At 38.3% G+C, this 22767-nt stretch overlaps 1 protein-coding gene across 5 annotated transcripts in view; it reads left to right on the top strand.

Moving 5' to 3' along the window:
* The window catches only part of MCC (MCC regulator of WNT signaling pathway), a 198290-nt gene that overhangs the window by 25205 nt on the left and 150318 nt on the right, over positions 1-22767 (top strand). For 4 of the 5 annotated variants that reach the window (XM_042823101.1, XM_042823102.1, XM_042823104.1 and 1 more), the window contains exon 3: positions 799-1010. In XM_042823101.1, the coding sequence (XP_042679035.1) occupies positions 799-1010 (212 nt within the window). Of the gene's footprint in view, positions 1-798; positions 1011-18291; positions 18913-22767 lie in introns of those variants that run through there. The other variant, XM_042823105.1, reaches the window with a different exon arrangement.

Below are 22767 nucleotides of genomic sequence, written 5' to 3' on the forward strand. Positions count from 1 at the left end.
TCTACTAGTTGTTAAATAGTTTATTCTTTCTCCCTAGAATTTTACCAGTTAAACAATAAATAAATACTAATTAGTAAGCACTTGTTTGTAATGTTAATTTAAGACAGAAAAATAGCTATAAAATAAATTCTGCTCCCCTGAGACCCTACCTGGAGTACTGCATTACAGGTCCCTGCCTGTAACAAGGGGGTTGGAACTAGATGATCTTGAAGGTCCTTTCCAACTCAAACCATTTGATGATTCTCTTAAGCATTCATTGTCACTAGATATACGATCATTTTCTTGCATTGATTATTAATGAAATGCTTTGTGATTCGTGCATTTTTGAAACTTGTAAGTAACAGGCAAGCCTGAGATAATAAGGAGGTAATGCTAATGTAACAAGGTCATAAACTGTACAAATAGAGTATTTATATGTTGTGTTGTTATTCTATTAAAAAGAAGTTAAGAATTACAGTTTTCCTCTTGTTCTCTAATGCCGTTCTTAACCATGACAGAATTGCTGACACTTCTTCCTTCTGTGGTCCTTAGCTATTATAAATTTCACTATTTACTTTTTTTTTTTACCCTTCACTAAATAATGCTTTCCAGATGTTTTTGTTTTTTCTTTGGTTCTTGTGATATGGCATATATCTGTGCATTGACTGGTTCTTTTTCCTCTCTCTAGTACTGTCAGTGTGTGTAAGACTGGGCAAAAGAGCTGTTTGCTTGTTTTCTTTCTGGGAAGGCAAGCTGGCTGATTGATGAGTTCTCTATACACAGACTATATTACAATGATTTTTAATTTCTGCATTTTAGGTGCCTTATCAGGAGCCAGAGAAAGCTGGGAGTATGATTCAGGAGCAAGAGATCTTCAGAGTCCAGACCTTCAGAGTCATTTTACCCTACAAAAGGTATTGGAGAATGGTGGAAGCAATGTGGCTAAACAAGCTGCTCTGCAGAATCTTCTATCTCAGGCCTCGAATTATAGCAGCTCTGTTGGAGGAAACTACTTGGAACTTGCCAATACTGTAAGTACATTTTTCCTTTCAAGTCCTATAGATTATTTGTTCTTGTTATTCTATACATATAGAAGCGTGTTAATTCAGCCTTTGGACAGTCACGGAAACAATGTCAGGCTGCCGGTGCGTTTCATTTACAAGAAAGCGAATGTGATTTTAGCAAGTGGTGGTGTATAATATTTCCAAAACTCATAGAATTGAGTGAAAAAGGATAGTAGTCATTGAGAAACCATGTTCAAGTTCTTAAGTTACGCAGCTTAACAAAACAAGAGGTATGTGTAAAATCTTCCTACCCGTTTCTGCCAGTGACAACACTAAACAGGAGCTATTGACAGGAGCTATTGACTTCTTTTCAGGCAGAGGCCTTACAGAGGGATCGTGACAAGTTAGAGGACTGAGCAATCACCAACCACATGCATTTTAACATGGTTGAGTGCTGGATTTTGCAATTGGAATTGGGCGCTTCAGGCTACATGCTCATACTGGAGGATGAAAGTCTGGAGAGCAGCTCCATGGAAAGGAATCTGAGAGTTCTGGTTGAGGACAAGCTGTATGGAAGCCAGCACCATGCCCTGGCAGCCCAAGGGGCCAACTGTATCCTGGGTTGCACCAGACCCAGCTCTGCCACCAGGACAGGAGGTGTTGTCTGCTCTGCACTGTGCGGCTTCACCTCTTCACCACATGTCTCAGTATAAAGAAGGATACGGAACTGTTAGACTGAATCCAAAGGAGGACTGCAAAGATAGAGAAGGGTCTGGAAGGGAAGACGTGTGAGGAGACATCTTTGGGTTTTGTAGTTCAGCGCAGAGGAGGCCGAGGGGAGCCCTCATGGTGGCTGCAGCTCCTCACAGGGAGCGGAGGGCAGCGCTGAGCTCTGCTCCCTGTGACAGCGACAGGGCCTGAGGGAACGGCATGGAGCTGTGCCAGGGGAGGGGAAGGGAGGATGTTAGGGAAAGGTTTTTTGTCAGAGGGCAGCGGGCCCAGCCCTGAGCTGCTTGACTTCAGGATCTGTTTGCACAACCCTCTCAGGCAAAGGGTTTGAATTTTGGGTGGTCCTATGTGGAGCCATGAGCTGGACTTGATTGATGGTCTTTGTGGGTTCCTCTCAACATAGATTATTCTGTGATTCTCTTAATTCATTTTTTTTGTTCTGGAGATCAGATTGTTGAGAAACATTATGTAGAAAAATTCTTCACATGTTTTTTCTTTTAAAACTCTTTGTTGCTCCCTTATGCTTTCTATACACAAGAACTATTCTTTGTTATGTAAAGATATGCAAATGTTGTACATGTAAGGCATTGTTCTTGGCTTCTCCATCAATATATTTGGATCAAATTCATATTTTAGTTCTAAGTGAGGCTTGTAATGAAAGATGGTTTTGTACTATGGTCCTGATTTATGCTGTGCAGAATTTTAAGTGGAGAAGTAAAACATGAAAGAGAAAAGGTTTTGTTTTTGAAGTGATTGCTTGCCTTCCATGAAATTCACATAGGGGAATTCTAGCTGCAAGCAAACCTCAGGAGATTGTCTAGTCCAGCTTCCTGCTCAAGAGTTAAAGTCTAATGGAAGCGATTGCTGGCAGCTGAGGAAAATCAACTTCTTTAAGCTACATTACTCAAAAATAAATCAATGAAAAATATTCTGAAAGTATTTTTAAAAGCCTCCTTGTTTTTCGTTTGCTTGTTTTGAATGCAATGCGAAACAGGACCTGAAGTTTCCATATGTAAAGTAAAAATTTGTAGATATTCAAATGTACCTAAGAGACAAAAAAGTTCAAAGAAGTTGCCAATTAATGGAATTATATCCTATACTTCTCTAGGAAGCATAGGATCAAATCAAATCAAATCAAATCAAATGTATGCTTCTCTAGGAAGCATAGGATCAGTTGTAGTCAATTGTAAACCAGTTAATGAAAACTGGACAGAAACATACGAAATCTATAAAAAGCAGAAAAAGCACATGATTTATAAAGAGAATAGGATGGATAATCTGGACCAGCTAGTAGTATTATTTATACATCCTGTTGTATTTCTGGAGATGTACACGGTTTTGACTAAGAGAGGATGTCTAGATTTATTTGAGAATCATAATATCCAACCAATCTAAAACTTGCTTTAACTGAGGAGTGCACTTTGGAGAAACAGTACGTGTCGTATATCTCTGGTAATGCATTTGATCCTGACTTGAATAACATTGTAATAATCAAATGTAGAAGCATGGTCCAAACTACTAATGTGTGAATTTCTGAGTGGTTTTAAAATTGTGAGGCACTGGTTTTTTTTAATGTCTTTCTCAGCCTTATTCTTCCCTGTTCTCTGGTTTGTATGATAACACCACCAAATTAAAATAAAACTATACTTGCTGGTAAAATTAGTACTTCCCCATGCTGAAAACTGCACTTGTGATTGTGCAAGTCTAGGTCTAAGGAAGATAATTAATCAATGCTCAGTTATATATATTTCCATAGCTTTGGTTGATTTGCTTAAAAATATATGATTTTGGAAAAACATGAGCTACTTCTCATTTAATTATTTTAAAAGATGTAAGATACAGTTTAAAAGTTTAAGTGGAATGGCTTAGGACTAATATACCTACATAAAAAGAATGATTTAAAACTTTTCTTTCTGGAGCAGAAACTGTGAGTTGCAGAATACTTTTTGAATCTGGACTTCATTCAGGTTTCAAGATGAGTACATATTAATGTGTTCTCTTCTTATATTCCCCCTGACTGATGTTGGTTCAGAAGTCGTGGGCTTTGGTAACCTGTGTGGAGGAAATGGACCTAGAGGTGTTGTTTTGACACTAAGCCTGAACATGAGCTAGCAGTGTGCCCAGGTTGCCAAGAATGCCAATGACATCCTGGCTTGTATCAGAAATAGTGTTACCAGCAGGAGCAGAGAGGTGATCTCTCTATTCATCACTGATGAGGCCACACCTCAAGCACTGTGCTCAGTTTTGGGCTTCTCACTACAAGAAAGACTTTGAGATCCTGAAGCGTGTTTGGAAAGGGGCAGCAAAGCTGTGAAGGGTCTAGATCACAGGTCTTTTGGGGAATGCTTGAGGGAACTGGGATTGTTCAGTCTGAAGAAGAGGAGGCTCAGGGGAGACCTTATCACCCTTCAACTGCCTGAAAGGTGGTTGTGGCAAGGTGGGGTTGGCCTCTTCTTCTGCTTAACTAGTGATAGGACAAGAGGGAATGGCCTTAAAGTGTGCCAGGGGAGGTTCAGGTTGGATGTGAGGAAAAATTTCTTTTCCAGAGGAATGGTCAGGCACTGGAACAGGCTGCCTGGGGAAGTTGGTGGCGTCACAGTCCCTGGAGGAGTCAAGAACCTCGTGGATATGGCACTGAGAGACATCTTAGTGAGCATGGTGGGGATGAGTTGGGGGTTGGACCAGATGATTTTAGAGGTCTTTTCCAGTATTAATAATTCTATGATTCTGTGATACTGCACTGCTCTGACAGGTAGATACTTTAAAAACAGGAAGCCTCAGAAGAAGTGAAGATCTCCAAATGTAATAGCTTTCTCTTTACTGCCGTCTCTAAGTTTTGTTCATGCTTCTGGTTTTGAGAGTTACCTGATCTTTGTTTTTTACAAGGATGTTACACTTCTGTTTTTAAATATTCTTTCTATGGTCTTTGAAACTACAGTACAATCAGATATCTCTCATTTATATGTAGATGAATACAATCTTTGCAGCATCTTCATTTGACCCCTGCTAAGCACTGGTGTCATGAGGTATATGCAAATTTTTGCTGTGGCTTTATTACAGAGAAGAGGGGTGGGAGAAAATTGAGAGAATATTTACTTTGTTTTTCACTATTTCCATTTATTTCATTTATACTATTAATAATGAGAGGCTTGTTTACTACAGTCTGAATTTAGACTTGTAATGTGAGAGACATTGCCTTAGAGATGTGATTTGTTATGGTTACTTCCTTCTGTGTCTCTCTCTCAAATTGTTTTACCTACCTGATTTAACACAGTGTCAAACCTCTCAGCTCTCTTGTATTCATTTTCAGAAATCACAGATCTTAGCTTTCACATTTTTGTGGGTTTAGTCCAGGGAACTTTTCCATTTGTACAGAAGCTGGACAAACAGCTTTGTACTCTCACTAGGGTTACCTAAAAAATCTCGAATGGATCACTAGTAACTGCTTTTCTGCTGTTTGGAAGTTGTATTTCTTTTTGTACTACTGTTTTAGAGAAGAGAAAATATTTTAAAACAGGTGATGTGTGGATACTTCTCTCAGGTATTTTAAATGCTCCTATAGTTAGCCAGAGATTTTTTAATCTCCTTCAAAATGATTATGAAGAAGCAGAGTAGAGCCTTTCTGTGTAATCCTGCTGTTATGAACAGTTCTAGGCAGTTGAACATCTCCCCGATATATCCATACAGGCCATATAGACATTCTTTTTAAAGGAATGCTTTTTATATTTTTTCGTAGGTGTTCATGGTTCAGACTTGGTGTTCTGAAAAAAAAATTATGTTTCTTAACATGGATGCTTTCTGATTAGAGACTGTAATTTTTATTTATTTTTTTTTTTTCTATGAACACCTTAATATTTCTCCTGTTTGAAAAATTTTTCTTGTTACTTAAATTAAATCCTTCTGGTTTAAAACTGTGCAGTTGGTCTAAAGACATTCTTTACGTAACTCCTAAAGCATAGGTGATATTCCTCACTCAACACATTTCTCTTTATCGCTTTTCACTTTGTTACCACTATTTATGACTAACATATTAACCTTTCACGTGACCTGTCACCACCTACTAATGATGCACCTGCTCATGTGAGTAGGTTAAATACTACTGCGGTTATCTTTCACAAGAACCTTGATACATCTTCCAAACGTAGTCATCTATGAGCTTGTTTTTTTATTGCACTTGGATGCAAACTGAAATGTATTTCATGGGTAGCAAAGAATTCAAGTATTTCAAATTATTTCTGTCAGGAGGGTACATGTTGCTGATTTGTTTTTCATTTATACTGGAATCTGCAAATTTGGATGAGAATCAGTAGTGTGGATAGTTTTGTAATCAGAGAAATAACTGATTTGGTGGTGTCATATCTGCTCAATTGCTAAGAGTTATGCAGTCTTGATTTGTTCCCCATGCTGCTGTCAGGAGGATCAGCATTCCTCTTTTGCAAGAGATCATAGAATAATAGAATCACCAAGGTTGGAAAAGACCGCTAAGATCATCCAGTCCAACTGTCCAGTGACAAAGAAATAAAGTGCTGTTCTCTGAAAATTTCATACAGGACAACATTTCAATATGATATACACGTTTCATATTGGAATTGCAGTGAATTTTAATAATCTGAAGAAATTAAATTAGAAGACATTTCGTTCTCTTTTTGTGTTGTCCTTGTACATGATAAAAATAGACTAGATAAACTTGATGCTTTTTTTTCTTTGAGTTGAATGCATGCATACAAATAATGCTCATGCATTTCTGTGTGCTGTTTGTTTCAGTCGCCAAAGTTCAGTGTTGGTAAGATGAATATATTTGTTGTCACAAATAGCTACATTTACATGAGTGGAACCAACAGGGATGATTTGATTTGCCATGATGATATGATTTCGCACCTTTATTCAGTCTGGATTTTTTGTTCAGAAAATCTTTGCACAAAGATTTTAAATTTCAAGAATGTGGCCTACAGGATGTTGATAGCTGTTTAAACTGTCCAGTGTTTGAATTGATTAGATCTGGGATCCTTTACTAATTTTTCCTTCCAAAGACATGACAGTTATATAGATACCGCTTATTTAGTTGAAAACATTTAGGAAAGGTTTGGTGGGAGTATGATTAACTTGCAGAGGGGAAGAATAGAGCTGTATTTTTGAGAATAAGTCTGTGTTAGGATGTCTTCGTGACCACTTGCTCTTAGGAGCTTGTGTTGCCGTTTTCCTCTTCAAGGAAAGAGCCACATATTTGCATGTTCTTACTAATGCAGAGAGGGCAAATTTACAGACTTGCCAAAATTGCCTCCTGCAGCATCTCTTTGTTTTGACCGGTGACGAAGCAGGAATAATCCTGCTTCATCTTGAACAGAGCTGTCAGTGCAAGATGGATGTGTCTAGAGTATTGTTCTGAAATGCTCCACCTGCCAAATCTGCATTCATTTCTCATTGTAAAGGGAGCTGATTTCGGAATGCCTCCATAAAGAATAAAACAGAAAGCTAAAGCATCTTTTTGTAACACCTCTGGAATATGTTATTCTTCAGCTAATTCTGCCTGACTTTCCTGTTTGTGTATCTCAGTTGGAGACATTAAAAACTTTGTGGAGAATCTGAATGGATGCTTTGTTCGTGCATCTGTGTGTGATGGGGGATCTTTTCTGTACAGTGGGATTAAGGTGACTAACCTAAGCTTAGTTCTGGCTGTGGACCATCAGTGCGAAATGTAGTTACCATCTCTGCAAGATAAACAACTCAAAAGATTGTGAAGAACAAAGGCATACTGTGAATATTCATAGTAAAGCTGTATATAATTGCATTGAAATTACTCTCTCACCACGATCACTACAGATGAGAAGGCAATGTCTTTGTCTTAGGAAGGGACTGTGTTCTGCAAATAGGTATTACTGCGATAACCTCTTTGTCAGACTCAGTAGCTGTTTGCATTGCTAGTTTTTCCTCAGGATAATTGAGCCGCAAGTTAAAACAGCTAGAGCAATTATTTTGAGAAAGATATTCTTTTTAGTTGACGTAGGTTATAAGTGATGATATAGTGATAATACTGCATAAACTACTATTTATTTTTTAAGGGATAGGTGGCTTTTCCTTTTCTACCTGCAAGATTTGTGTCATAATTAAGCAAACATGAAACTGAATATAATCTTCTGTCTATAAAATGTCGTATTTAAGATTATCATTGTGTATTGCATTCATTTCAGACTGTAGTGCAGTTCTGAATATCTACTGGAAAAAGCACTGTTAGCCTATTTCACTCTTTATTTCACTCTCTGTCAAAAAAAGCCATTTATGGGCTTGTGAAATGCATGTAAAATCTGAATTAGTAAAAACTAAATAGTGATCTACATGTAAATTCAATACTACTGTCAAGTTATTGAGCATGATGTAATGATTCCTTGCAGTGCTTTAATGTTATGAAACATGCTTAGTACTGTAGGAAAATAACGTTGTGGGGATGCTTGGTATTTTACATATATTCACACAGGACATTTTGTATTGGAATTTAAAGTGCTAAATTTAATCTTTGTCCAGCCTTTTCTCTAGCACTTCAGACCATCTGACACTGCATTGTGTTATTCTCTTACTGGATGTTTTACCTCCCTGTTTGACTGTAAGCCAACCAGCTGATATTTCTAGGGTTGTATCCTGTGCATCTAGCAGAAGATGCGCCTATGTAGCTAAAAGTTTTTCCTTACTGATATGCTAAGACTGTCAACTGGTAACGGGAATCTGCTTCTCTCAATCAGTTTTTTATTTGGCACAGCTCACCAGTGTTCATGTCAAGGGAACAAAAATGTTACTCCTTAAAAGAGCATAGCATTCTCGTCCGCACTCCTCCCCCAACTGTAAACCTTTGTGTATGCACTGTAATTTTGCTAAACTTCATTTGAACTAATCTGATGAATCTGTTTTTTCAAACTGACTCTTTAAGTACAGGAAAGATTGTCTGGTTGCTGAAGAAAGCAGAAATACTTCTGCAGGTGAGTGAGAACAGAGGACTTCACAGAGATGTGAGACTCGTGTAAAAGAGAGTCTTTTTATTTAGTAAGGATCTAGTCTTATAGCAATCCTAATGATGAACCATTTTCTCACTTGCTTAATGCATAGCCATCAGCTTAAATTAAATTGCAATCATTTTTGGTATTGCAATCATCCAGGTATTTCTTTGGGGAATTTTTTTTAAGGAAAGCGTCAAGGAAGTTTGAAGACACACCTGTACCATGGTTAGATTCCACATCCCAACGAATGAACCCATAGTGTTTAGTGTCTCATTTCATTTCTAAGTTTTTACAGTTCGGTAACTCGGTAATACTGATGCATCCTTTTCTGGTGAAATCTGCTCCTTTTTGTTCTCTTCTACGTTTTCCTTGTTTTTAAATTAAGCCTACTAGTTCCTCAGTTTGGGAAGCTCCACTCCTTCAGCTTCCCTACCCTTTCACTTACATACAGAAATTTCAGACATCAAAGCATCAAGTATCCCATTTTCTCAAAGCACATCTGTTTGAATAGGAGCATAATGCCCTTTCTACCTTACTGTGGACAAAAAGCACCTACATTTCATGTGTTTCAGGGAATTTGTTCAGTGCTGTATGTGCTCTGTTGGATAAACCAGAGCTGAATTAGTTGTTCACACTGATTTTTCCCAAGTTATTTTGTCAGGGGATATGTTCTGTATTTGCTAGCTAGTTCTATTTGGAGCTAGTGTATAGTACTAAATAGTAGTAAATAAATAATACTAAATAGCCGGAGACGGATCTCTGCCCCTTCTCCCTTTAAACACACTGATGTTCTGTGTTCTATCTGCAAATGTTACTACAGTTTCTTTTTATCCCCCCAAAATCTATTAGCATAAAAATATAGGTTAATTATTAATTCATCTGAAATCTAGAGAAGCTTGAAGTTGAACAGTATTTTGGTGGCCTGGAAAATGGAGCCCGCTTATCATAAAAGATCTTTGCCTAAGATAACGTGTGCCTTTTGTGCCTTTGCTTCCAAGGTGGACGTCATTTCCGTTCCACAAGGCTTAAAATAAGGCCTGAGAATGCCATTAAAATAAAACCTGATCATGGGAATGTAGATTCAGGCTCTTCAGAAAACCAGATGGTTTTGTTTGATGGACATTTTTAATGTTTGGGAATGTGGAAGCTGTTTATCTTTGATCTCGAGCGAGCGTTGCAATGGAATTTGTTTGCTTGAAGCTCTCATAAGGTGTAATAGGATTATGCAGTATGTTCATAGAATCCTGGCTTCTGTGTCTATCCTTCTAGTACTGTCCAGCTTCTCCTTTTTGAAGTTAAAATTGAGATCATGGACTATTTCTGTCAAGAATCGTCTATGCTGATATGTAGTTTCTGGATCTTAATGTATAGCTGAGCAAAAACAAATTATAAACTTTTTTGAAACTTCCTTTCTACAGTGCATTAACACCATTACCACATTAGATGATAAATGTTATATCCTCCTTCTAACAATTCTGTCCTGAGGTTCCTTTTGTTTTATTTTGTTTTTCATTTGTTTTGTTTGAATCTTTTTAGAATTTCTATCAGCCCAGAGTTATGGGTTTTGGCACAGTGTATGTGAGTTCAAGTAGATCTTTTTGGTGATGCTTTTAATTGGAACTTTTGTGAAACAGATGAGCAGTATTCTTCACCAGTATGTAAGGAAGATGAAGTGCATAGAATGATGGGTTTTAACACAGTTCTGGAATTTTAATTGTATAATTGGAACAAGCACATACCGATCAGGTGCTATAAGAAAGGGGAATCTTAATAAGTGTGTTTAAGTAGATGTTTTGAAGGTATAGGTACTGAATTTCAAAATCTTGCATTAACTTAATTGCAAGTACTTTGTATACTGTCCTCCTCAACTTCTCTATGCTAAGAAGCTGTTTATGCATCTGTTTTTGTTTGCTGTAGTTAAGAGAGCTGTGGCCCTGGTGCAAGAGCTATTATCTTTTCACTTTTCTCAACATCTTTTTTTCTCCAGTTGTCTGAGATGAAGAGCAATTCATCTTATACATTGAGCTGTCATCACTGCACACGTACATAATATAGAATTAATATTACCTGCTTGGCAACATTAAGCTGAACCTAGCATTAGTCTGCTAAAGCATCATTAACCTCCTGCATTCCAGCATGCCAAAAAGATTACCCTGCAGCTCTAGTCACAGGCAATTTTGTATTAGCAGCTTTTCTGTTTGATCTCTGTTGCCCTGTAGTTGTGGTTGGTAATGGTGAACTTCTATGAACCCTCATTTACAGTAAAGATGAACTTACTTCTTCTCTCCTTTTATACATATACAAAACACTTATGTTTTGCTTACATAATATATAGTAATTTTGAAAATGTATCTATGCACAGTCAAAAAAGGGCTCCAAAGTGCTTTTCCAGTTCAGTGCTTGTCTGGTTATAATGCAGAAATCAACCATTATTCTGTCAACCACGTGAGACAAGGCAGGGTTTGCACAGAAATCTATCAGTGCCATGATTAAATTCATTAAGATGCTTCTGTTCTCTGGAACCGTTTCTGTCACTCTTGGATTTGGGATATTGAGCTGAGGCAGTATAAAACACTGTCATCATTCAAATTCCCTGCTTCTCTTTATGCTCTCTTTTTTTCTAATGAATGTATGGTTGTCAGCTTAGCTGTTTGGGATAATAATACTGGTGCCAGTGCAAAGGAAATGGAATATTTCTTTACACATACTTGCTATCCATTATACTTTCTGCTTTCTGTGAAGATATTTTTCAGTACGATTGCTTCATTTGGTACTGCAAAATCATATTGCCTTTTCTCAGCCAGGAGACAGATAATGATGATAGCTGTATCGCTCTGTGTTGGATAATTCTACTTTTTGTCATGGGAGAAAGCAATCAAAACAAACTACTTGAATTTCAGCAAGAGTAGTATCTGGTCTATGAAGAGCTGATAATGAAATAAGAACCCCACTGATGTACACAAGCAAGATTGTGCCCTAATATAGACATCTTTAATTTCCTACACTAAATTTCCTATTACTTCACCTACTTCAAGGTATAATTTGAGGGAGAAAAAGACATTGAATCTTTCTACTTTATGTATTTTTAAAAAGATGCTTATTACTGCCTATTACTTTTTAAATGGATTTTGTTTACCTGATATGTGTAATAGAAAAGCAGGGTTGCCTTGAATAAACAGAAATTGTCTTGCATTTACAGAATTCATTTGATTGAAAATGTTTTAAGTACAACATTTCAGTGAATCCAAACTCTGTAATATTGATACATATATACATTACACATCACATCATACATTACACATTACATCACACGTTACACACTGGTAAACGTGTGTGTGTATGTGTATATATGTACACACACACATGTATATATATATATATACACGTTTTCAGAAAGTACTCATCAGTTAATCTGTTAAGCATTCGAAAGGGATAGTGACCCTTCATGTCAAAATGGGATGCCTGGATGAGGGGCTGGAATCCCTTTGTCTTCTTTGTGTCAGTGTGAGCACTTATGCACAGGTCCAGCTCAGGGAATCATTTGTTTAATATGCCAGTGGTATCAGAAGCCTGTGGAGAGAAGACATAATTAGAAAAGGTAAATTCAGACTGACCACACATGGATGTCTTAGAGTAAAAGAGAAGTGGGCAGCTAATCAGCTGAGAGACCTGAATGTTTACACAGATGAGGGCATAGGTGGGGAGTGAGGGCCAGAGCCATAAATAAGAGTGTATGAAGGAAAAGATATGGAAATAAGAGAATATCTGATTTCTCATTTTCCCAATCAGGGATTGGGAAAAATACAGTGGAGATGCAGGAGAGGAGTACTGGCAATTCATTATTACGTAAGTGAGAGTTTTTGAAAGAGATTTAATTCACATCTGATAAACATAAGGAAACACGTGTTCTATTAAAGTGGAAATGCAAGTATCTTAAAGATAGGATTTAGCCATGCACATATCTCCTTCTCTGGAGATGTTCAAGACCTGCCTGGATGCCTACCTGTGCGACCTGCTGTAGGGAACCTGCTTTGGCAGGGGGGTTGGACTCGATGATCTCTGGCGGTCCCTTCCAACCCCTACAATTCTGTGATTCTGTGATATTATTAAAAATGATCTTAGTACAGTAAGTATGAAGAACTACAGGCTGCTTCTGGGAAGGTCAAATCAAAACAGCTGCCAGGATCTTAGAGGCTAAAAATGAATTCAGTGAAGTTTCCTTATACTTAGTCACAGAACTGCATAATGGCTGATGTTGGCAGAGAGCTCTGGATCCATCTACCCTTGATGCAGCAGGGACACTCAGAGCAAGGTCCCTAGGACCACATCCGAACTGCTTCTGAAGGTCTCCTCAGAGGAGACTGCGCATCCTCTCCGTGCCAGCGCTTCATCACCTGCACAGCATAGAAGTGCTGCCTGATGATCAGGGTAACCTCCTGTGTTCCATTTGGTGCCCATTGCCTGCCTCATTGCCTGGCATCTGGACAAGTAGAATACGTGACAGAACGGAAGGAATACTAGATGATGAATGGAAGCTAAGCAGAAATAGGATGACATGAACAACGCTTCAAAGAATGCCCTTGTTTTAAGCAAGGAGTAGATGAACGGCGAGGATAATTAGGTGGTTGCAAGATAAAAGCTGTGTAGAAATTGCTGCCGTCTTTCCCTGTTGTCCTCTCAGACATATCTCAAACATTAATAACAAGCAGACACTTACTCCCTGGTTCTCCTCCTGTTCTGACCTTATGTTTAAGGCTTAGTGGTGTCAGAGAGAATCAAAATGAATGTGATGGCTTTCGATGAAATGACAGAAAATGAGAGTGGCTGGCTGACAAGTTGGTGAGTGGCTGCATGGCATGAAATACTGGAGAACTGAAAAAAGGATCAAATGTAGAGTCCCATGGAGACTGGTTGGGTCAAGGACACGGCTTTCTGAGTGGATTAAGTATTTGGAGAAGGGTGAAGGGGTGAGAGCATCTGATTGAAGTGCTTTTTGGTAATTGCATTATTCTAGATGTTTTAGACTAATCAAGATGATGTGATTGAATGAAAGAAGATAAATTTGCTCATGTTTTTCAGAGACAGTTCCATTCTTTGGTGTTACTTAGAGTCGTTTCAGATGAGTTGGATTTTTTGTTCTCTAACCCTAGATGCATACCCTTCACTGGCATTAAATGGCAACAGTTGGCATCAAGAAGAACCTGTGATCCTTTTAGGCTCTCCCTTTTAGGTAATAGTGCATTAATGCTGTAGAATAAAGAGTTGTCTGGAAGCATTATCTAAGTATTGTATTGGATTTCCCATTTGTCCATTGAAATTTAAATGTTGGCAATGTATATTTTGTGCCAGAGTGAGTACAAGAACGTGCTCAAGTTGTGTGTAGTAGGTTTGCAGTATATGAATGTGGAATTCATTTGTGTGGGGCATTGTACAGAGTGCTGCTCTAATTATAAAGATGATGCTAAAACAAACTAACTGCTTAGTGAATTCCACTCAGTGTCATTTTGATTGCAGTGATAATTAAACAAAACAAAGCAAGGTCTTATTCCACGTGTTCTGGAATTGTGGTCAGCTATTTGTGCATGTTGCATGCAGAGTGAAGTTGCTTGTTAGAGAATGGTATGCACTGTGTACTGAAAAACGTGTTCTAAACGTATTTAACAGATAACTTTTTATGCTATGTCTTTCTGTGTGCAGCTGTCGAGGACGGAAAATTCATATGTGGCAATGGTCACACCTGCAACAGTAACTGTTAAGAAACAGAGATATCTTGTAAGGGAGAGACCTTGTAAAATAACTATGGTGATGCAGAGTTTTCCCATATTCTAAGAGTTGCATCTTGTCCCAAAAGAATACTATTACAGATAATGTCAGTTTTACTCAGTGATTGTTCAGGCCAAAGGGTAGACTCCTCAGTACATCTCTGGTACATTTAAATGATTGTTAACAAGGGTTTAAAAGAGTAACAGAATAGAGCGGCCATCGAATTGTTAGATCCACAGTCAGTAAACTGGCGACACTAATGGTTTTTACTGGATAATTCTGAAATTATCTTGGGAAAAATCTGTCAGTGCAAATGCACTTACTTACAAGCAGTATGCATTGTGAGTGCTTTAGAGGTAGAGAAAGCAGTAATTGACCAGAATGCCCTGAGAGTGAGTGGGAGATCAGTATCTCCTTCTTGACAGAACTCTTTCGGAGGACGCCCTTTTCTGTTAGCCTCAGTGACAGCTGATTTCATTCCACTTTTTTTGTTACTCCTTCTCGTTTCTATTATGGGAGCACAAACTGAGGCATCCCTCAGAAAATCTTCCTTTGGGCCAAGAAGTGTACAGCTGTATATTAAGAGGTTCCTGTACCCCTTGCATCCACCTATGTACTTACATATGCACATCCCAATGCAAGTAGATGCTAAAAGCAAAGGCAAACACTGGGTTGAGGGAAAGGGAGCATTGTTATCCTAGTTGAGGAATGAAGTTAGGAGACAGAGAATGAACAGTCAGGAATAGGTAAGGATTAATCTCAGTAGGCACTTCTCATGCTGAATCACAAGGCTCTCTATTCTCTTTGCGGCAGTACAAAATTTGCTTTCTTGAGGCCAAAGAGAGTGTGCATTGGCTTCAGTGAAGTTCTTAGTACTTGCTACTGCATTAGATCTCTTGTATCTGGAAAAAGTGAAACTGAACAGTAGTGTAATCTATCTAGGAATTTAATCTTGCGGTGTAATGCTTTCACTGAATCAGGAAATGGACTCAGAAATGCTAGATAATTTGAATTTTCACAGGGGAACAAGTTCTACATCTTCTGATGTTTAGAAATATTCTGTATTTAAAAATTTAAAAATTGTGATGTAATTATCTTGGAGAGATGATGCATTTAGCCTTAGCTAACACTGTAATGTAGAAAAACATCGTAAGTTTTTAAGGACTTCAGAACACATTGAAATGGCACCGGCAGTACCCATTAAGTTAAAAAACGATTGATGCTTTCTAACTATGTATTGTACAATCGTCAGTGCATCTGAGTGTACCACTCAGTGCAGCTTGTAACAATTGCAGTGGGTGTCTTTTGGAATTCAAGTAAAATAATTTATCTTCCGTTTGGTTTAACTACTTCATTAGTTTGCCCATGAGCCAAAACTATTTTTTAATTTTAAAATGAATTGTAAAATCCAAGTTGGATAAGATGATCCATAAAGATCATTGAGTCCAATTCCACCTTCTCCAACTCCTTGTGTATTTAGAATCATAGAATTGATTGGAAAAGATCTTCCAGATTGTCAAGTCCAACTGCAGCCAAACCATACTACCCTAAATCTAACAACCCACCACTAAATCATGTCCCTGCACACCACATCCGGGTGATTTTTTAAATACATTCAGGGATGGTGACTCAACCACCTCCACGGGGAGCCTATTCCAGTGCTTAACAACCCTTTCTGTGAAGAAGTTTTTTCTCATATCCAACCTAAACCTCCACTGGCACAACTTGAGGCCATTTCCCCTTCTCCTGTCACCTGTCACCAGTGAGACCAGCCCTGCTTTCACTGCAGTCACCTTTCAGGTATTTGAAGACTGCAATAAGGTCTCTCCTTAGCCTCCTCTTCCCCAGACTAGACAGCCCCAGTTCCTTTAGTTGCTCCTTGTAGGGCATATTCCCCACACCGTGCACCAGTTTTGTTGCCTGTCTTTGAACCTGGTGCAGCACCTCAATGTCTTTTGTATATTGACATTCTTTTGGGGGCTGAAGGCCTTGAAAACACTCAGGGCTGTCCTAGACAGGCTCACACTTCTAAGAGGTGGCAACTCAACACACCCTCACCTTTCCTGTGGGTGGTTTACCCTTGGTGAACAACAGTGACACCGTAAGAACAAGGCATCGCAATCCCGCCCTGCAGCCATTCTGGGGATCCCCCCAGCAATGCCTTTACCATGTTTATCAGCATGAGGATGTAGTTCTAGACGTGCTTCTTACCCTGGAAGCACACCACTGAGTTATTTATAGCCAGCAATTTCTCACACTCCTCCAGCTGCTTCAGCAAGTTGGAGGGCTTGCTTAGCCCTTGAAGTTCTTATTCTTAGATAATTCTGGGGTCATGCCTGCACTGATGAACTTTTGACACAAGTGCCAGAATTGTACAAAGATAAACTCACAGGGAATTCCAAGCAGCTGTGAGGGAGTATAGGAGTTAGTAGGGATACTGATGTAAAGTATAGAAAGTTTGTTACCCTCCCGCTTGAGAAGACATGGCTTGGAAAAGATGAAATGTTTTAAAATGCACTGTTTCAGCTGCAGGAGCTTTTGAACTGAAGCTCTTTTCCTCTTGTATGAGAAATGAGGTAAGACAATATACAGAACCACTATAAAGAACAACATTTTTAATGCACAGGAAATCTGTACACGAAACTACACCGGTTGTACTGCTCCACCCTGCAGACTAGAGAGCTCTGCCTGTTCCTGGCCCCGTTGGTGCTGTCTGCCTGTTGTGACACTGATCTCTGGTGGCTGAGATAGCAGCGATCTGCCAGCAGAGAGCAGTGCAGCCCCTTGTCATTACTTGAGGAAAGGAAAATTGAAACATGTCAGGTACAAAGCAGATGAGTAAGGAATACCGAGAAGCACAAAATGTAGAGTTGGAATGGAACATGAAGGTAAAGCTGGAAAGATACTCTCAATGAAGAACATAACGACAGCTAGAGGTAGTGCTTGGTCGTGAAAAAAAGACACGAAATCAAAAGTACAGATTACCAAAAGCAAATGAGAGTATACAGAATACAGAATACAGAAAAAAGTAGCGTGAAAATAGACCTGGGGAATAAAAGAAAAATGTCTGCAAAGAGATTGTGGCATTGTCCTTGCCCCCCTGAGCCAGTTTCTGGTATTGGGGAAGTATCTGGGGAAGGAGAGGCACCCAGAAAATGACATCACATTTATTCCTGTTTCTCATGGATTTTTTGGACTCTTCTCAGGACTTGGCACTCTTGTTATAAACTGTGGTAAGATGATCAGGAAAGTTTCAGCTGCAGAGTATGACATTCCCTAATTATAAGTATAGCATAATCCAGCACTGCAAGGAGTGTAGGGCTGCCACTAGATTCTAGGGGAGACTGGGAGTGGGAAAAGAATTTTTTTTGTTCTTGCAGTGGGTACAATATGTCATCAAATCTATATTGTTAAGATTGCTTCTAGATTTTTTACTGGGTCTGAAAGCAAATGGTTTCTTTTTTATGTAGCATCACCCCAAAGTCTTTGTAAAATGCTTGTGTGTTACGTAAAATCTGCTGCTTTCTAAAGGTGCTATTGGGTTTACTACTACCTTTCAAAATCTTTACAGCTCCCGCCCTCAGAACCACCCAACTTTCTTTACTGAATTGCTGGTGGGAACAAGGAAGTAGGAATTCAACTTCATTGTTGTCCAGGTGGCATTTCCTGTTACTTGCTTAGTTTTATAGTTTTGGTATGGCAATTAGTATACAAAAAGCTGGAAAGATGGCTGTAATTCCAAAATGAACTCTCTATAGCTCGCTCCCTCCCACTCTCTGCTTAGTACCGCCCCTTCCATGCACCCTTTAGCCAGCAGCAAGACAGCTGTGTTTGATCATAAACCACTTAAACTCCGGGCTCGCTGGAAAGGGAAACTTCAGCATGAAGTGCAGCATTGGCTTGTCTCAGAGACAGCAGCTTTCTTTTCTTCTCCCTCCTGAGCACTGAAGACCATAGCAGCTCCGCTTTTATTTTCTCTGTGAACTTGAGCAAAGCTCACCAAATTGTTCTGAGTACATTAAGCGACGCTGTGAGATGTCCTTAAATGGAGTTGTGGAAAAGAGCAGCATAAAACATACAGCAGAGGTGAAGCACGACTTGCGGATGGACTGAGGCAGCCCTGGGCAAGCAGCTTCTTCCTGGGATTTTCTGAGCCCTCCATGGTGTTAGCAAATCACTAGCAGCAGTGGATTGTATGTGAAGTGGAAACTAGTTTTGCTCTTTTAGAACGTCTTTGATTGTTAATGTTAACAATTAATGTGGAGTAAAAATGGCTGTCTAGAGCAGAATATTCGGCAGAAAAAGATCGGAGAAGAAAGTATTGAATGGGTTAAACAAATCTTTGAAGAAGCATTAAAACCTGCAGAAATCATCAAGCCCCAAGAAGTCTCATCATGAATTCTGGAGTTGCTTTGAAATATGGAAATGACTCTCCTGCAGAGCTGAGTGAGGTAAGCAGTTTCAGTGCCCTTCTTTGTGCTTTAAAAAGAAACACTCCCCTTGTGGGCTTTCACTCTGCAAGCAGTGCAATTAAAAATTAATAGAATATGTAACTTGCTATAACTTGCTGTGCCAGTGAGGAAATGACCTGAACTTTCTTACTGCTTTAGACTGAATAAGTGGTGAAAAGCAAACGATGCAATCATGTCAAGATGCTTTTTCCTGTTACCATGCAGCAGAAATTGCCTTACCTCCCAAGAGCTGTGTTTATGCCCAACGTTCATCTTTACAGTGGGCGAAATGCGGAGATCTCAGTTGATTTTAAGCAGACATTAACTACTTTAGGAGGGAGCTAGGCCAGTGGAAGATGATAAATATTTTTTGGTATGACAACAGCATTGGCAAAGTTGTGTTTGACTATTTATCCAAGCTGTTACGTTAGATGAATGTTACCTTCTGTGTTTAAAAGAAAGCAAACCATGGGAAATTTTCTACTTTTCCCTTGCAAACTATAGTCAGCTGTTATTTCTCATAGGTATGGGTATGTCTGTTTTTTGTGTAACCCATTTGTCAATATTTTGAATAAGTCAGAAATTAAAGCCATATCAAATGTTATGTAGATACTTAAGAAATATGTTAGAAGTAGTATATCTTGGCAGTTAATGAAAAATCTTAGATGTATCATCTTTATGAGTTTATTTGTATTGAGAACTGCTAATTTGAGTAATGCCATAAAACCCTAAGTAATTTATTGAAGTAATCTTGAAGAAAATTGAATCTTTGGTCCAGTGTAACTGAAATGCTTCTCTTTCTTCTTTGCCCATTTTTTTTAAAATACACCTTATATTGCAATGTATCTTTTTTTTTTTAATGTTTTTGTTTTATTAGAAATAATAGGACATACTTGGCAGAATGAAAGCGTTTACAATTTGTGGGATTAATTATGCAGAGATGGGAGACACTGAGATGTAGAATGGAAACTAAATCAGTGACCTAGTGAATGGGGCAGCGGAGTAAATATTTGAGACCTTAGCGAGTGCAGTACTTGTCATGCAGGATGAGTGGCAGGTTTATGACTGGGGAGTACAGATAAAACGAATTTTATGTACATTCTTCCTCTGACTATAAAAGAATTCAATTTAATTCACTTTATTTTTTGTTAATGATTGTTTAGAGAATATGTATTGGCAACACAGCATAAACTGAATTCATAAACTCAGCATAAAAGCCTGTTATGTTTTTGTAGGAGTAATTTTTTGTAGAAGTCTGCCTCATGGTTCCTTGCTAACTTGTATTGTTGTCCTGTTGATCTGCTTTCTGTCCCTTCAGCATTTGATTTTCAAAGCTATAGGGCCACACAAAATGCAAAGTCCTGCAGGGACTTGATTTGCCTGGTTATCTGTAGCAAGTGGTATTTACTGATAGCATTTCTACCTTGGAGCGTTCTCTATTCAGATTTATTTTACTCATTCACAAAATAAGATTGTTGTTTTAAGAACTATATCTTTTCTCTGCTGTTCAACATGAGAAGTGTGAAAAAGAAGTTGGTGTTCGTGTATCATAGAACATTTTCCTTGTTTATTTTTGTTATTTTGTTCCAACAAGCTTACTTTAATATTTGATTTACTTGATTTTATATTTGATTTGATCTATATTCTAGCTCCAAAGATAAGTGAGGAGTAGTCTCCTTTCTGACTGCAAACATATCAGTGAAGCTCTTTTATTCCTAGCTTTCCCCATCTGCGAATCATAATTTCTTTGCTATTGCTTTTCATCTTTGTGATTTGAGCTGCTTGTGTAAGCATGCTTCAGTCTGTTTTACTCAAAGGGCCAGGTCAGCCAATCTCAGTATTGGTCTTTGGTAGGACATTGTTTTTGATGAAATGTGGGGAATTTACAGACATAGCATGTTTTTCAGGATAAGTTGTGCAAGTACTCTGAGATGCAGTTAGTTACTTATCTCTAATTTCTCAGCTGACTTTTTTCTCTCTGTAAATTGCGTGTTCATGTTAGACTTTTTTCTGCTTTTGACTTATAATGCTTTGGTTGCTCCTGCTGAAGACAGGAGGTCTTGACTAAAGGCTGCACATATTTATATATCCATGTTTCTCACCAGTTTGTCATGCTTTTCCCCTTTTCTTTTGTTTCTGATTATATTTTCTGTGTGTCGATGTTCATTTTTAATCTATGGAAGACTGTGGCATTGTGTTCAGTGGGAAAAGTTGGAACTGGTTCTGTTAGGAAATGATGAAATTAGTGCAGTTTTAGAATGTATTAACCCACACTTTTATCTCTACTGTCAGTTCTTATTTTCACATTGAAATGGGCTGTTACCTATGTCTGCATGGCAAAAAAAATGACAGACCAGGAAAGGCTATGATGCAGATTTTGTTGTAGGTGCCTTGATCTCTTCATGGTGTGAAGCTCTAGGCATGAAACTACTATTATTAAAATAAATAGGAAAACTACAAAGCCCTGGTGGTGTAGTAAATGTGTTGTTGAATGGATGCATTAAATGAAACAGAAAGTGAAATTATTGCAGCTCATTGCATTTATGTTGAGACTTTATCTGCTTGAGATTTAGCTCTCTTTGGCAAAATTAATTGGCATCTTTATTTTTTAAAGACACAGCTGTAATTGTAGACATTTGTGTGTGGTTAATATTTACTATTTGTAAAGTTTTGTCCAGGTAAACAGATCTTGATAGCCTTAATTGCTTATCCCCTTCCAAAGGTCATGCAGAAATAAATAAAAGGTTTATTTATAAAGGTCTCAGATTTATGTCACAGGTCAGTGAGGTGCTTTGTGATTCACTACTTTTGGAGTCCAAGCTGTTGTTTATTGATCTGTACATTGGTACCCTATTTCTTCTGTTTTTCTTTCCATTCAGACTTCTCTTTCTTTTGCTCAGAGAATAAAATATAGATTAGCCAATATGCTGTTTGCATAGCAGAATCACCTTATAACTGTGTGGGGAGGTAGAAGAAAACAGTGTTCTTGTGTAGCAAGGCTTCCTTGTGATGGTGGTAGCTGGGTTTTGTTTGTTTGTTTGTTTGTTTTTAAAGTGAAGTATGATAAATTAAGAGATGCAAATAAAAGAAAAAAGCCTTGAAGTCTACAAGTGCAAGATGGCTCTTTCTTGCACTCTATGAGAATGCAGGACAGACTTTGTTAAACAAGTAATCATGTCCAACCAACCTGTTTTAATTCTGCTAAGTTAGCAAACTGCAAATTTTTGACAGTTTTCACCTGTCAGCATTACTCCTTATTGTTATTTGCAGTTTGCTTCTTAAGGCTTGATTGAGTATGGGTATTATTTGTATGCCATACGTAACACCCAAATTAAGTGAATTATAGATTCCTTTTTTGATGTTTTTCTTTTTCTTTTGAGTTGCACAGTACTGTAAACCTCAAGTGTAGTCACAGAGTGCACTCTTAACACGAACATTAAGAATGTCACCAAACCAAGTCCAGGTACAGTGCACAGCGCACAGTTGCTTTGTGGGTTTGTTTGTTTGTTTGTTTAATTAATTAATCAGAATGTATTTGCTTTGTATGTATTCATTCCTCCAGCAGTTTTTCAGAAGGACGTCTTTGTATAGAAGGAGCTGGTTGGTCTAATCTGTATTTTCTTCTTTCAAATCCAAAGAGACCACCCTTTCCTCAGGAAGTCCTGAATTTCAGTTTGTTACAAGCTGAAACCAGCGTTTATGGAAAGGTATCACTGCATGTCAGTCTTCTTCTTAAAGCCCTCCACAAGCCATCCTGTGCTGAAACGGAATTCTGTTGTCTTATCCAGTACAGCCATTGTGCTGAATGCTGTTAGCAGTAAAGCACATGTCTAATCATGGACAGTTCAAAAGCGT

The sequence above is a fragment of the Centrocercus urophasianus genome, unplaced genomic scaffold, assembly GCF_019232065.1.
Source record: "Centrocercus urophasianus isolate 14NV4802_14NV808 unplaced genomic scaffold, USGS_Curo_1.0 seq_21, whole genome shotgun sequence".
NCBI lineage: Eukaryota > Metazoa > Chordata > Aves > Galliformes > Phasianidae > Centrocercus > Centrocercus urophasianus.